Source organism: Bubalus kerabau, chromosome 3 (assembly GCF_029407905.1).
Source record: "Bubalus kerabau isolate K-KA32 ecotype Philippines breed swamp buffalo chromosome 3, PCC_UOA_SB_1v2, whole genome shotgun sequence".
Lineage (NCBI taxonomy): Eukaryota > Metazoa > Chordata > Mammalia > Artiodactyla > Bovidae > Bubalus > Bubalus kerabau.
In genome coordinates, this window is record NC_073626.1 from 83,834,743 (window position 1) to 83,850,536 (window position 15,794).

Here is a 15,794-nt window from a genome sequence, read left to right on the forward strand (position 1 = left end):
ATTACTTTACTAGCGTGTGAGATGCATGCAATTGTGTGGTAGTTTGAGCATTCTTTGGCATTGCCTTTCTTTGGAATTGGAATGAAAACTGATCTTTTCCAGTCTTGAGGCCACTGCTGAATTTTCAAAATTTGCTGACATATTGAGTGCTGTACTATGAGGGTAATCAGAACCATACTGTTCACCTGTCCAAACTCCTCAGAAAAATGTTTTGACTGTGATAAATGCTTACTGAAGTCCAATATGTAATGCATGTGTTATTTTCTAAGGGAACAAGCCATATGAAATGTCAGGAAGCAACCTCATCAAATAATAAAACACTTATTATAATATATGTGATTAATTAGGGACATATTATGGGTGATACAGAATCACAAACTTTCTGATCTTACAAAGGCCCACAGGAATGTGTAATATCTTACTAAAATGTAATTCTGATGTTGTAGATTTAGCTCCCCCTTTTAATGTCCATTTAGTGTTATCAGAATGCATAATTTCTTTTATTTATACTTGTACATTTTAATATATTTTCCCCTTATTCTTCTTTTCCCCACATTAATATTGGTTATGCTATTGCTATTACTTTACTATTTCTTTCCACTCACAATTCTACTTTGCTTTTTTACAACCTTTTTTTGTTTCACAGCCTCTGGCTTCCAATTTATTTCCTTTTGGATTTTTTGTTTCTTTATAGGATTTTTAAAAATCTAATTGGCTTCTACTTTTGTTTTGCTTGTCTTCCTAAAGAATGTTCTTCCATTTTTCTATTGCCCACTGCACTACTTATTTCCAACTTAGGAAAAAAAAAATCTTTCAGATATGCTCTTATCATACATGTCCCGTTATTATTTTATACCCAGCTGTGGTTACTTAGTTATCTCTCTCACTTTTTATAGTTCATTTTCATTTGTTTAAGTGCATATCTCTATTCATCTTGAAAGTATTTCTCTCTCTTCAAAGTCTTTCTCCAAGAAAATTAAATTGTTTTGTCTCTTATGAAAGGAGTAAGTGCTCCTCTGTCAACTGAAAGGCATATTTAAATGCCAGCTCTCATGTAAAGAGAAGGTGTAGGCCAAAACTACAACCACAGGTTTTGTGAGTTCCTACCCTCTGAATTAGGACCATTTTCAGTATTCAGTTATAAAAGTTTATACTGAAGAGTGAAGTTTCCTTTAAAATGTAAGTGAAAAATTCTTGATTTATTTCTTTATTTTTTAACAAAGTATATATGGGTTCCAAATATGATTTAGAACTTTTTTCTGTCATGTTACTGATAAAATATTAATGTTTAATTGTATTTGACAGGTTTTAGATATTCTATGAATAAACTTATAGGACAGATTATAACTTTAAAAATGTGTTTTACTCTTAATAACTAATATAAAAAATTTTTAGATCATATTTGAATATAAGGTTACCTAAAGTTGAAGAAACACTTTCATTGATCTCAACGTGATTTCATTATAACTTGGGTTAAGTTATCAATAATTTATAGTTTCATATAATGAATTTTTGTGTTCATATTTGTTGGTGTAAAATGCTTTTCTTCTATCTTCCTGGTTGTTTACTTCTCCAGTTAGCACTGACAGCCAGTACTCAGGGAGATTTTCCTGGAGGATTTTTCTCAAATGGACTATTTCTGTAGGGTAGGAAGGCTTTTCATCACTGTTTTTTTCTATCCACACAACTTCATGAATAATGATCTCTAATGTGGCACTTCATTTGAAAGGCAGTGATTGGCCAAAATGATCATATATATTTAAAATATATCTATAGATAGAATCTAAACATACATACATTAAAGCAGTGAAACCAAATGGATGGGCAAATGAAAAGAAATGAAAAGTCATGACATATCAGACAAAGATGTCTTCAAAGGGAAAGAAATAATAGTGATATGAGTATTATTTAAGATAGTAAAGGCTTCAATCCACTGCAAAGATCTGACTACAAGCAATATCTACACATCAAATAATATAGCATTAAAATTCATAGAACAAAGTTTATAGGAACTACAAGAAAAATAGAAACATTAAAAATAGACTTTAATTCATCTTTTACAATTTATAATAGGTCAACTAGAATAAAAATATATACTGATATAGGAAGTCTAAATAAATATAAAGATGAATTTAATTGAGATGTGCTGAACTCTGTAGCTTTAAAATAAGGAAAATGCTTCTGTTCTGTGTTCTTGGTGAAGTCATTTAAAAAATAACCTTTATTGGGACAAAAAAATATATATTCCAAGAGACAAACATGACAAGCTACATTATAGGATTATAATGCAATGAAACTGAACATAAATATTGAAAGAAATCTATCATTTGGAAATTTTAAGCACTTTATCTTACACAGCACTTACAATAAAGACCAATTTGAAAGTGAAGTTCATTTTAAGAAGTTTTCTGGGTTTTGTTTGTTTGTTTGTTTATTTTCCCATAAATGTTTCAGAGAAGTTGGTTTAGTTCTAAAATTTTCTTATTATCTTGATGTGGGCTGCATTTAACTTATTAACTAATTTAGGGATGTAGTATTCCTATCCAAAAATAGGATATGCTTTTCTACCCATTTATATTTCTTTCTAAGTTTATTCAAAGCTTTTAAACAATGTTTACATAATATTTAGGAAATGTTCATGGTTGTTTTCTCCCTGTTTTAAATAGGCTATTTTTTAGGTTCACAGTAAAACTGAGCAGGGAGCAGAGTTCCTATACATGCCCAGTGGACATGCAAGCACTGTCCACTGTCAGTATCCCACACCAGTGTAGTACATTTGTTAAAACTGAAGAGCCTACATTGACACATCGTTATCCAAAGGTTATAGTTTACATTAGGCTTCACTCTTAGAGTTGAAAATTCTATGGGTTTGGACAAATGGATAATGACATGTATCATCACTATAGTATCATATGAAGGAGTTTCACTTCTTTAAAAATTCTTTGTACTCTACTTCAATTTTCCTTTCCCTCTAACCCCTGGCAATCACTGAACTTTTTCTTGTCTTCATAGTTTTGCCTTTTCCAAATTGTCATGTAGTTGGAATCTTACAGTAAGTAGCCTCCCAGACTGGCTTCCTCCACCTAGTAATACATGCATTTAAGTTTCTTCCATGTTATTTTCATGGCTTGTTAGCTCATATCATTTCAGTGCTAAGTGATATTCCATTGTCTAGATGTACCAGTTTGTTCATTCATTCACCTAAGATGAAGGTGACATCTTGGTTGCATCCAAGTTTTGCAATTATGAATAAAGCTGCTATAAACAACTGTGTGAAAGTTTTTGTGTGGACATAAGATTTCAACTCATTTGGGTAAATACAAAGGAAGATAATTGATGAATCATATGCTAAGAGTAAGTTTTCTTTTGTAAGAATTGCCAAAATTTTTTCCAAAGTGGCTGTACCATTCCAAATAGCAATGAATGAGATTTCCTTTTGTTTCACATCCTTGTCAGCATTTTATGTTGTCAGTGTTCTGGATTTTGGCCATTCTAGTAGTCATGTAGTAGTATCTCATCATTGTTTTAATTTGCACTTCCCTTAACATTCAGAAAACGAAGATCATGGCATCCGGTCCCATCACTTCTTGGGAAATAGATGGGGAAACAGTGGAAACAGAGTCAGACTTTATTTTTCTGGGTTCCAAAATCACTGCAGATGGTGACTGCAGCCATGAAATTAAAAGACACTTACTCCTTGGAAGGAAAGTTATGACCAACCTAGATAGCATATTGAAAAGCAGAGACATTACTTTGCCAACAAAGGTCCATCTAGTCAAGGCTATGGTTTTTCCTGTGGTCATGTATGGATGTGAGAGTTGGACTGTGAAGAAGGCTGAGTGCCGAAGAATTGATGCTTTTGAACTGTGGTGCTGGAGAAGACTCTTGAGAGTCCCTTGGACTGCAAGGAGATCCAACCAGTCCATTCTGAAGGAGATCAGCCCTGGGATTTCTTTGGAGGGAATGATGCTGAAGCTGAAACTCCAGTACTTTGGCCACCTCATGTGAAGAGTTGACTCATTGGAAAAGACTCTGATGCTGGGAGGGATTGGGGGCAGGAGGAGAAGGGGACGACAGAGGATGAGATGGCTGGATGGCATCACTGACTCTATGGACGTGAGTCTGAGTGAACTCTGGGAGTTGGTGATGGACAGGGAGGCCTGGCATGCTGCGATTCATGGGGTCACAAAGAGTCGGACATGACTGAGCAACTGATCTGATCTGATCTGATAATATATGATGTGGTGCATTGTTTCATATGCTTATTTGCCAACTGTATATCTTCAATTTGGAATGAATTAGCATCTTGATAATATTGAAACTTCCAATCCATGAACCAGGAATACCTCCATTTATTTAATTAGTACTTTCCTGGTGACTCAGACAGTAAGAATCTGCCTATAATGCAGGAGACCTGGGTTTGACCCCTGAGTCAGATATCCCCTGGAAAAAGGAATGGAACCTACTCTAGTATTCTTGCCTGGAGAATTCCATGGACAGAGGTGCCTGGTGGACTACAGTCCATGGGATTGCAAAGAGTAGGACACGACTGAGCAACTAACACTCACTCACTTATTTCTTTGGTCAGTTTTATTATTTTACTCATACAGATCTTGAACATAATCTGTTAAATTTGTATTTAAGTATTTCTTTGAGGGGAGTGCTAATGTGAGTGGTTTTATGTTTTTAACTTCCAATTTCACTTGTTCTTTGCTGGAATGTAGGAAAGCAGCTGACTTTTCTATATTAACTTTGTAATTTGCAACCTCACTGTAATTGCTTATTAGTTCCAGGAGTTCTTTTGTTAATTCTTTTGGATTTTTTTATATAAACAATTATGATGTCAACAGAGACACTCATTTCTTCCTCTTCAATCTGTAAACTTCTTATTTCCGTTCCTTGCCTTTTTTCATTAGCTAGGACTTCCAGTATGATCTTAAAAAGTGGTGAGAGGAGATGTCCTTGCTTTTTGTAATCTGAGTGGGAAAGGTTCTAGTTTCTTCCATTGCATTTTAAAACTTGTTGTTCCTATAAAGGAAATATATTGAGTTTTTCATATCACCTTTGAAATAGACACCTCAATTCTTTTACCACTTTTAGGAATCTTTCAGATGTTTCTATTTTTTCTAGGCATACAATTATATAGTATGCAAATAACTATATTTTACTTCCTTCATCCTTATTAGTGTAATTGTATCTCACATCTAATTGGATTGGTATGTATAGTGTTGAGTTTTTCCTAAGCTTCATGAAAATATATTTAGGATTTGTAAAGTGTTTTGTTGACCTTGGGGATCTGTGTGTGTGTGTATAAAATGTTAGAACAACTGGACAAATGGATGTCTACCTCACTCCATATAGTAAGCAAATTCTAGGGCTTCCCTGGTGATCCAGTGGTTAAGAATCCATCTTGCAATGCGAGGGTCACCAGTTCATCCCTGGTCCAGGAAGATCCCATTTGCTGCAGAGCAACTAAGCTCACACAGCACAACTACTGCGCCTGCACTCTGAAGCCTGTGGGCCACAACTGCTGAGCCCACATGCAGCAGCTACTGAGGCCCGCACGCCCTGGAGCCCATGCTCCAGAACAGGAGAAGCCTCAGCAATGAGAAGCCTGTGCCCTGCAACTAGAGACTATGCCCTGCTCCCCATAACTAGAGAAACCCTCTGTGCAGCTATGGAAACCCAACACAGCCAATAAGTAAATAAATATTAGAAGTCACATTCCAAAAAGATCAAAGATTTAAGTTTATAAATCTAAACCATAAATGATAAAAATGAAGGAAGAAAATATGATGTATCCCTCCACACTCTCAGGGACATGGATGCTTTCCAGAGCATGACACAAAATCTAGAAACCAGAGAAGAATTAGAGTTAATCATCACATAACATGCAAAATGTTTTAATTAAATTTTGTAATCTGTAGCACAAAACACCATAAACTCAAAATACATACACTATATATTTTTAAAAGCCCCCACATTCCCAAATTAAATGGTTCATATTGTATCTAAAAGGGTGCTATAGTTTAAAAAGGAAAAGAAAATGAAAACATGTACTGTTATTTAAATAGTCACAGAAAGAAAAGAAAATATAGCTCTTGAACATATGCTCATGTAAGTTCACATAAGTTCAGCTTTTCTCATTTTAAGACAAATGCAAATTAAAACAGTAATATGGCCCCTGTTTTCCCCCAATCCGATTGAACATACTGAAAATATGATAACACATTATGTGGTGAGAATGTACATGAGCAGGCACCGTGTTCCATTGTTGTCAGAAGAACCAGTTGGTTCAACCTTCAGAAAGAGTTATTTTGTAATAATACCAAAATTAAAGATTTTGCACAGCTAAGTATAACTGTAGAAACTGATACTATACTATTCACATATATGTGAAAGTATGTGTATAACATATATTGTATCTTTATTTGTAATAACAAAAGATTAAAAACAGGCTGAATACCTATCAATCGGGAATTGATTGAATAAATTATAGTATGTACAAAAAAAGGAAAACTATGCAGCTGATAAAAAGTTGAATCTGTAAAAACTGATAAGAAATTAACTCTAATAGGTATTTTCAGTGAAAATTGCAGGGTGCAGAAAATGTGTGAGTTGGCGCATATCTATTACATAGACAGATAACAGTGGTTAGGTCTTGGGTCAGAAATTGATTTTTTGCGAACAAGAAGGAAGGGGAATTTTCCAGTTTCCTTTAATGTTTTGAATTTATGTCATTTATGCATGTTTTCTATCAAAAAACTAGTCAGAAATAAAACCATCCATACATTGATGTTATAATACTTCCCTTAGAAAATGCACCACACTTGTTATCCCTAAACATTTATTTCAAAATAAATAACTGCCAGTATTTTCCTGATTTCTTATGGGAGCAGTAGAATTTTAAGGCAAAATATTCTTTTTCTGTTGATTTAAATTTACTTGATTTAAATTTTCTTTCCTTCCAGGCCTTAAGCTGAATTGCAGGTAGATTGGAAAGACCTCTGAAAATTTCACTAGTTCACTTCAAGGACAGAGAGTACAAATTTAGACTTGTATATCTGGCAAAGAATCTGCCTGCAGTACAGGGGACCTGGGTTCAATCCCTGGGTTGGGAAGATACCCTGGAGAAGGCATGGCAACTCACTCCAATATTCTTGCCTGGAGAATCCCCGTGGACAGAGGAGCCTTGCAGGCTACAGTCCATGGGGTCTCAAAGAGTTGGACTCGACTGAGTGATTAAGCACAGCACACCCCCTTGTTTCCGGTCACCCATCAAAAACTTCACAGCAGTGGGAATCTCCCTTAGTAAAATTTGAAGTTCCTGTAAGACCTCTCAAAAGATATATGGCAGCAATTTTAATATTCCAGTTCATATACACCAAAGCTGCAATTGACTATATTGTAGTTTGCTGACCTAAATTAGTTAATGACCTTCCCTCCTAGCTCAGTTGGTAAAGAATCTCCCTGGAAGGCAGGAGACCTGGGTTCAATTCCTGGGTCGGGAAGATTCCCTGAAGAAGGAAATGGTGACCACTCCAATCTTGCTTAGAGAATCCTATGGATAGAAAAGCCTGGCAGACTAGAGTCCATGGGGTTGCAAGAGTTGGACACAACTTAGCAACTAAACCATGAACCAATGAGTTAATGCCGTGTCCAAATAAAACTTGTGGTCAAATGATAGCCTAGGCTCTGAGAAGTTTTGGCTCAGTATTATCTGTGAAATTTGAGCTGATATTAAATATGCCTTAAAACAATACCTTTGGGATTTGGCCTCCAGCATCTGATCAGGTCTGGCAGCTATATAGAGTTAAGAGTTTTGCCTCAGGTCCTTATGTTTTGCACTGTAGGATTATAGCAAGAATATCATTATTCCTTTAGTGAAGGAAAATATCTCAGTGTTTGAGCTGATGGAACTGTCTTCTTTCTGATTACTTTTTCCTCTGAAATAAGAGAATTCTGCTGTCTCCTGTACCTACAGTTATCTTCTCCCGCTCACAGCACAATCTAGTAATTCCTTTCCAGCCTAGCCTTTCTGCCATTCTTAGTCATCTAATTGTTGTCTGTCTAACCTTAAACTGTCTCTTCCTATATGCATTTAAGCAGGCCGACCCTAGCATGACGGATGCCATGACAGGTCACAGTTCCATTGTCTTTGTCTCAGAATAGATGAAGGCTCAATCAGGACAGCCATGGCTATTTGGTCATTAAATCTGGCTGCAGCAAACTGTTCTGACTGGCTTGATCAGGAGCCACTTGTGCATATTAGACAGTTGCATTTTATATCCTCTCAGAGACAGCTCCCTTTCCACTTCACCCTGTTGATGAGTTAACCATGGTCTCTCTGGGGCTACATCCTCATCTTCTGGGTGGCTCACAGAGTGAATAGCTCATTTGGGACAGGGTGGTACTTAGCCAATGTACTTTAATTAAGGCTATACTTGAATAACTTCCTTAAGTTATGGCACGGTTCCTGCCTCAGCAAAGCATAAGGATTGGATTAATAAACATGGGACGTTTATAACAAAAAAGCTGAGATAGAAAACATGTTTGTTAAGCCAAACTCATAGAAACAGAAAGTGGAATGGTGGTTGCAAGAAGCTGGGGGAGGGGAAAATAGAGAGTTGCTGTTCATTGACATTAAATTACAGTTGTGTAAGATGAATAAATTCTAGAGATCTATATGACTTTGTGCCTATAGTTGACAATACTGTCTTGCACATTTAAAAGTTTGCTTAAAGGGTCGTGCTAAAGATCTCAGGTTAAATGTTCTAGCTACAAAAAAAAAAAAAAGAATTTATAGTTAATTATTCCATTTGGATTTAATTGGAAATGAACTTTTCAGTCCTCTAGTTTGTATTGCATAACAGGAGGTTGCAGATATTAAGATCTTTAAAGCTCCTTAAAATATCTGTATTATTTCTCCTTAGGACTTCATATGCAGAGTAAATGGTGATTAAAATGTGCAGGATGACAAGATGGAGCAAACAGTGCTTGTGCCACCAGGACCTGACAGCTTCAACTTCTTCACCAGAGAATCCCTTGCGGCTATTGAAAGACGCATTGCAGAAGAAAAGGCTAAGAATCCCAAACCAGACAAGAAAGACGATGATGAACATGGCCCAAAGCCAAATAGTGACTTGGAAGCCGGAAAGAACCTTCCTTTTATTTATGGAGACGTCCCTCCAGAGATGGTGTCAGAGCCCCTGGAGGACCTGGATCCCTACTATATCAATAAGAAAGTGAGTGTGTTTTATCAGGCATATTTTGCTGCTTATTGCCTTATAGTATACCTTAGACTGTTAGAGCACCAACATATGCTAAGTTAGCACAAACTCTAAGTATCCTTCTCTTTGGGAAATAGAACACATTTGTGTATGCTTTATGCATATATACAACAAATAAATTGATTAGATCATAACAGATGGAGCTGTCCCAAATGTACACAAAAGATATCTAAAAACAAATATAAGTCATAGGCAGCTATTTTGACCAATTAAAAACTACTCCCCAGGGATTGTGTTTACTATTTATGAGTTTTCTGTACTTGAAAATCCTGAAATTGTCACAAGTTATAAAGATCTCAAAAATGTTGGTATTAATTTCTCATAGAACAAAATTTGATACCACAAGGATTTTCAATTTTTATATTATATATAAATATTATGTTATATATAATACATCAATTAAGTTCCTGAAGAAATTTTTTCATTTGGGAAAAAACATTCCTATACAAACTATAGTTTAAACAATTATTTAATCTTTTGGTGGGAATATATTAATATTGGTAAGGATTAACCAAAATCTAGTAATCTAAAAATACATAAATTTGAGTATTCATGCTTGAAGTGAATGTATTAAGTACTTATCCTTTCATTATGACCATGATTTCACCAAGTCAAGAAGAAAAGTATTAAAAAAAATTAAATAAAAAAATTATTATATTGATTTTAGATTAAATTTATGGCTTGTTAATTTGCAATATTTTATTATATTTTTCACCTAAAACAACATATTTGTTAACTCTTGGTGGAAGGTACAGCACAAAGATTGTAATTAAGCAAATGAAATGTTTTAGTTAAATATGGTCCTTAAAAATGCGCTCAAAACTTTTAGGGATGTTTTTGGTTGCTGGCACAATTATCATGTTAGTTTTTATGAAGTGCAGAAATTTGGAATTATGGTATGTTAATTCAAGGCAGTTTTGTAAATCACTTCTCATTGACTACCACAGTTTTCAGAGGTAGAAACCTCTTAGGTTCAGATTTTTTTTTAAAGTTGTCAGGCTATACCTGGTTTAAGTATAACAATTTTCTTTTTTAAAACTGATTTGTCCATTTTGCAGTAATGGAAGAGATTAATCATTTTCAATACATTTATTATCTTTTATTTAAATTTGTTTTTTAACATTGTAGTATTAAATCTTAGTAGGTAAACCATTATCTGTTTCATAACTGCCATTTAAATTAAGAGAAAAATTACATTTTATCATTCAGTCACTACTTTAGAAATTGTAATTTTTACAATTAGAAATTGTAATTTCTAATACTTTAGAAATTAATATGATATCTGAAAAGCTAAAACCCATATTAAGCAGTCTACGAGGGGGTTATTTGTATTTTTTTAAAAGTAAAAATGTGATAAACCAGTTATTCAAACATTTTACCTTATTTAAAATTACTCTATTATTGAAGTTATGACTCTGATATGTTCTAGCCAGAAATTCATTGCAACTAAAGTATATGACTTTATTTATAGCCAGTGGACATATCCAAGCTATTTAGAGCTGCTACTACCATGGGTTAGTGGGCTCCATCCTAAGCAGGCATTTTGCTACCCCTAGACATCCAGTCCCCAGCTTTCCAGTAGAAATAACCATCTGAAAGTTATTAAAGTCACCCAGAGCCTACCACTTCATCAAACAGGATCCACAGCTAGGATCCCGGATCCTCTGCCATGTCCTTATCTGTAAAACAATAAATGCATACATTGAGAAAGACCAAACTAATGCCTGTTGACAAGGGCGGCTCTTCTTTAAATAGAAACCAAATCATCCAATCAATCTTTTCCTTTAAATCGAAAAGTTTTTAGATTGATAAAGTTGTCATCTTGAGAAAATGTCCCCAGACAAAGCAGTCCACAGTTGGTTTATAGTGAATGAGATATAACAAAGGATATACAGACAGATGGAAAACAAAATGATGTAAACCCTTCCAAATAGTTAAAAGAAAGGTCTTGAAACTGAGGATGAAAGACAGACTCTGAAGGAATGACTATTCCACCAGATTCTTGTGCTGAAGTAACCCTTATAAACTTTGTTAGCTTCACATTCAAACTTGCCTTTACCATATCCTTATCTTCAAATGCACATTGTGTGAGGAAGGAAAAACATTCTGACATTTCAGAACAAATCTGTGTGCAAGTAGCGCAACCTGAGAAGAGAAATATTGTTATCAGAAAGGAGCTTTCCCCAAGTTGAGGCACATCCATTGCTTTCACTTTGAGCTGACATCAAGCAAGTCTCCAAATTTAAGTCATTCAACAGAAATACAAATGAAACTTTTTGCAGGACTGAAATCCTTAAAAACTAACATGGCATGCTTGAGCTGTGTGTTTGAAATTTCCTTTTTTTTTTTTTTCATCTTCATGTTTTAAAACTTTCTATAGTTATGTGTACACTCTTTTCTAGTTTTAAATTTTCTTTCAAAAAAAATAAATAAATTTTCTTTCATAATTGGATTGTCTCAGTATGGAGGAATAGTCTTCAATTCTGAATTTGTTTCCTCTGATTGATGGTAAAATGCTTAGAAAAATAATAACCTTTTTAAAATAATGAATATTTCTTTTGATATTTGACCAATTTCATTTTAGTGGCTTGGGTGTCTAAGGATGGCAGGGTGATCTGCATTAAACAACACAATACACATACACAGTACTCCTGGCATAGATAAAGGGGCTAATGATGGAAGTGTCACTGGGGAAAAGCTTCCTAGGATGAGATTTCCCATTCTCACCAATACTGGGGATGTGGGTTTTACAGCCTTTGTGGGTTGTAACATACAAATATTAATCAGGCTAGTGATTCCCCTAAGGCTTAACTCAAGTACAGTACTTAATGTGTCAGTTGTGTCTATATACCACATCTCTATAGTCTCCTTCTAAAAAATGTATAGAATAAACAAAGCAAGCCTCTTGTCAGAATGGCTGGAGAATCTTTGTTGTTTTAGCTTAAAGTGCATTGGTGCACGTATATAAGGAATTTACCTGTAAAGAATAAAAAGAACACAAACCACAGCAAAGCTGTCTGTAATCTTCTACAAAGACAATGTCAGTGCGCTTATGGAAATGTCACTGCTGATGGTATATTTTCGGATGGCATATGCCCACATATTTTTATCTCTTTTGCCCCAGTTTAAAATGTACTAATTACATAATGTTCAAAATTTCTGCTGAGACTGTTAAAATAGTTTAATGCATGGTCAGTGATATTGTGGCAGTAACTGGAAAAATAGTATCAACCGTCTCGTGAACATTCATGGCACATGAAGCATTCCAGACCCGCAGATGTTTTAAGCCTTCAGAAGTCCAAGGTAAGAACTAAGGAATAAATTAACAGTGCTATCAGAAGAGACCCACAGAATTTTCCACACTGTGTTACCTTTGGTTCCATGGTCTTCAGAACATGATTCCAGGCTGGGTTCCTTTTTTGTTTTGTTTATTTACTGTGTGGCAAGGTGCATTTTAGCTTGTGAACACACCTTTATTTCTTCGTGGGAATTTTTTTTTTTTTTTCACAGTTTCCTTTCATAGCTTTGGTCGATATTGCACCATTTGGCTATACATTCAAATTCTTCACCCACTCTTTATTACAGAAACCTTCTTCCTTCTCATGTTCTTCTTAAAATTACAGATGACTCATTAGTATCCTTTTGACTGTGACAGTGTACTGGAAATAGAATGAGGTATTTTAGCTGTGCAGTGGAAATGGATGTTTGTTAATTATGGAATGTACAAATGTATCCATTTAAAAATGTACTCTTTACTTGACTGTCTCACCAACCATTTAAAGACAATTTATTCTCCCCTTTTATCAGCTCTTCTGAAAGAGATGCATGGCTCCTCTTCATTGGGGCTGCATGAAAAATCGGACAGGAACTTGTGGTTTCATATTCATGCCTGGTTTGTCATCACCACAGGAGTTTTTAATTGTTATGTGGGGTAGGAAGAGTTCTTTGTTTTGGTTTTAAACAAATAGAGATTAGGTAGTTTTTCTTGCAAAAGTAATTTAAAAGAAAATCAGAACAATAGATGGTAAAAGCTCATGATTCCATGAATTCTCATCTTCATGAATTTTCTTTGTATATCATTCAGTCAGTTCAGTTCAGTTCACACACTCAGTCGTGTCCGACTCTTTGCGACCCCATGAACCTTAGCACGCCAGGCCTCCCTGTCCATCACCAACTCCCAGAGTTCACTCAGACTCACGTCCATCGAGTCAGTGATGCCATCCAGCCATCTCATCCTCTGTTGTCCCCTTCTCCTCCTGCCCCCAGTCCCTCCCAGCATCAGAGTCTTTTCCAATGAGTCAACTCTTCACATGAGGTGGCCAAAGTACTGGAGTTTCAGCTTCCGCATCATTCCCTCCACAGAAATCCCACGGCTGATCTCCTTCAGAATGGACTGGTTAGATCTCTTTGCAGTCCAAGGGACTCTGAAGAGTCTTCTCCAACACCACAGTTCAAAAGCATCAATTCTTCGGCGCTCAACCTTCTTCACAGTCCAACTCTCACATCCATACATGACCACTGGAAAAACCATAGCCTTGACTAGACGGACCTTTGTTGGCAAAGTAATGTCTCTGCTTTTGAATATGCTATCTAGGTTGGTCATAACTTTCCTTCCAAGGAGTAAACGTCTTTTAATTTCATGGCTGCAGTCACCATCTGCAGTGATTTTGGAGGCCCCCAAAAAATAAAGTCTGACACTGTTTCCACTGTTTCCCCATCTATTTCCCATGAAGAGATGGGACCAGATGCCATGATCTTCATTTTCTGAATGTTGAGCTTTAAGCCAACTTTTTCACTCTCCACTTTCACTTTTATCAAGAGGCTTTTTAGTTCCTCTTCACTTTCTGCCATAAGGGTGGTGTCATCTGCATATCTGAGGTTACTGATATTTCTCCTGGCAATCTTGATTCCAGCTTGTGCTTCTTCCAGCCCAGCGTTTCTCATGATGTACTCTGCATATAAGTTAAATAAGCAGGGTGACAATATATAGCCTTGATGTACTCCTTTTCCTATTTGGAACCAGTCTGTTGTTCCATGTCCAGTTCTAACTGTTGCTTCCTGACCTGCATACAGGTTTCTCAAGAGGCAGGTCAGGTGGTCTGGTATTCCCATCTCTTGAAGAATTTTCCACAGTTTATTGTGATCCACACAGTCAAAGGCTTTGGCATAGTCAATAAAGCCGAAATAGATGTTTTTCTGGAACTCTCTTGCTTTTTCCATGATCCAGCGGATGTTGGCCATTTGATCTCTGGTTCCTCTGCCTCTTCTAAAACCAGCTTGAACATCTGGAAGTTCACGGTTCACGTATTGCTGAAGCCTGGCTTGGAGAATTTTGAGCATTACTTTCCTGGTGTGTGAGATGAGTGCAATTGTGCAGTAGCTTGAGCATTCTTTGGCATTGCCTTTCTTTGGGATTGGAATGAAAACTGACCTTTTCCAGTCCTATGGCCACTGCTGAGTTTTCCAAATTTGCTGGCATATTGAGTGCAGCACTTTCACAGCATCATCTTTCAGGATTTGAAATAGCTCAACTGGAATGCCATCACCTCCACTAGCTTTGTTCATAGTGATGCTTTCTAAGGCCCACTTGTGGCTCTGTAAAGAAATGCCATTTAAATTGGGATCTCAAGTGTAGAAAGAAGAGAGAAGTCTTCTATGGGAAGGGAACAGCCTGTAAGAAGACATGTAATATATTGGGACTGTAATAAGTAAAAGGAAAGTAAGATGTGGTTGGGGAGATGGGCTTGGGGCTAGATCAAAGCTCCAAGAGCTTGATGTTTAAGGGAAAAATAGTTCTCTGAAGACTTTGGGTAGAGAAGTGACAACGTTCACTTTTCGTTTTTAAGATCAAGTTGGAGGTCTTTATAGAGGTCTGGTCTAGATTTTTGACAATGAAGATAAAGAATAATGGATGAGATAAGAATCCATTTTGGAGACATAATGCTTAAGTATTAGATAGGAACAGTGTTAGACTTTATTTTTGGGGGATCCAAAATCACTGCAGATGGTGACTGCAGCCATGAAATTAAAAGACATTTACTCCTTGGAAGGAAAGTTATGAGCAACCTAGATAGCATATTGAAAAGCAGAGACATTACTTTGCCAACAAAGGTCCGTCTAGTCAAAGCTATGGTTTTTCCAGTGGTCATGTATGGATGTGAAAGTTGGACTGTGAAGAAAGCTGAGCACCAAAGAATTGATGCTTTTGAACTGTGGTGTTGGAGAAGACTCTTGAGAGTCCCTGGGACTGCAAGAAGATCCAACCAGTCCATTCTGAAGGAGATCAGTCCTGGGTGTTCTTTGGAAGGACTGATGCTAAAGCTGAAACTCCAGTACTTTGGCCACCTCATGTGAAGAGTTGACTCATTGGAAAAGACTCTGATGCTGGGAGGGATTGGGGGCAGGAGGAGAAGGGGGCGACAGAGGATGAGATGGCTGGATGGCAGCACCGACTCGATGCACATGAGTTTGGGTGAACTCCGGGAGTTGGTGATGGACGGGGAA

General features: G+C 36.3%; 1 protein-coding gene across 3 annotated transcripts in view; it reads left to right on the forward strand.

The window, feature by feature from the left end:
- LOC129646355 (sodium channel protein type 1 subunit alpha) overlaps window positions 1–15,794 on the forward strand; it is a 219,152-nt gene that overhangs the window by 120,579 nt on the left and 82,779 nt on the right. For all 3 annotated transcript variants that reach the window (XM_055572374.1, XM_055572375.1, XM_055572376.1), the window contains exon 4: window positions 8,934–9,245. In XM_055572374.1, the coding sequence (XP_055428349.1) occupies window positions 8,982–9,245 (264 nt within the window). In that variant the 5' untranslated portion in view covers window positions 8,934–8,981. The remainder of the gene's footprint in view (window positions 1–8,933; window positions 9,246–15,794) is intronic.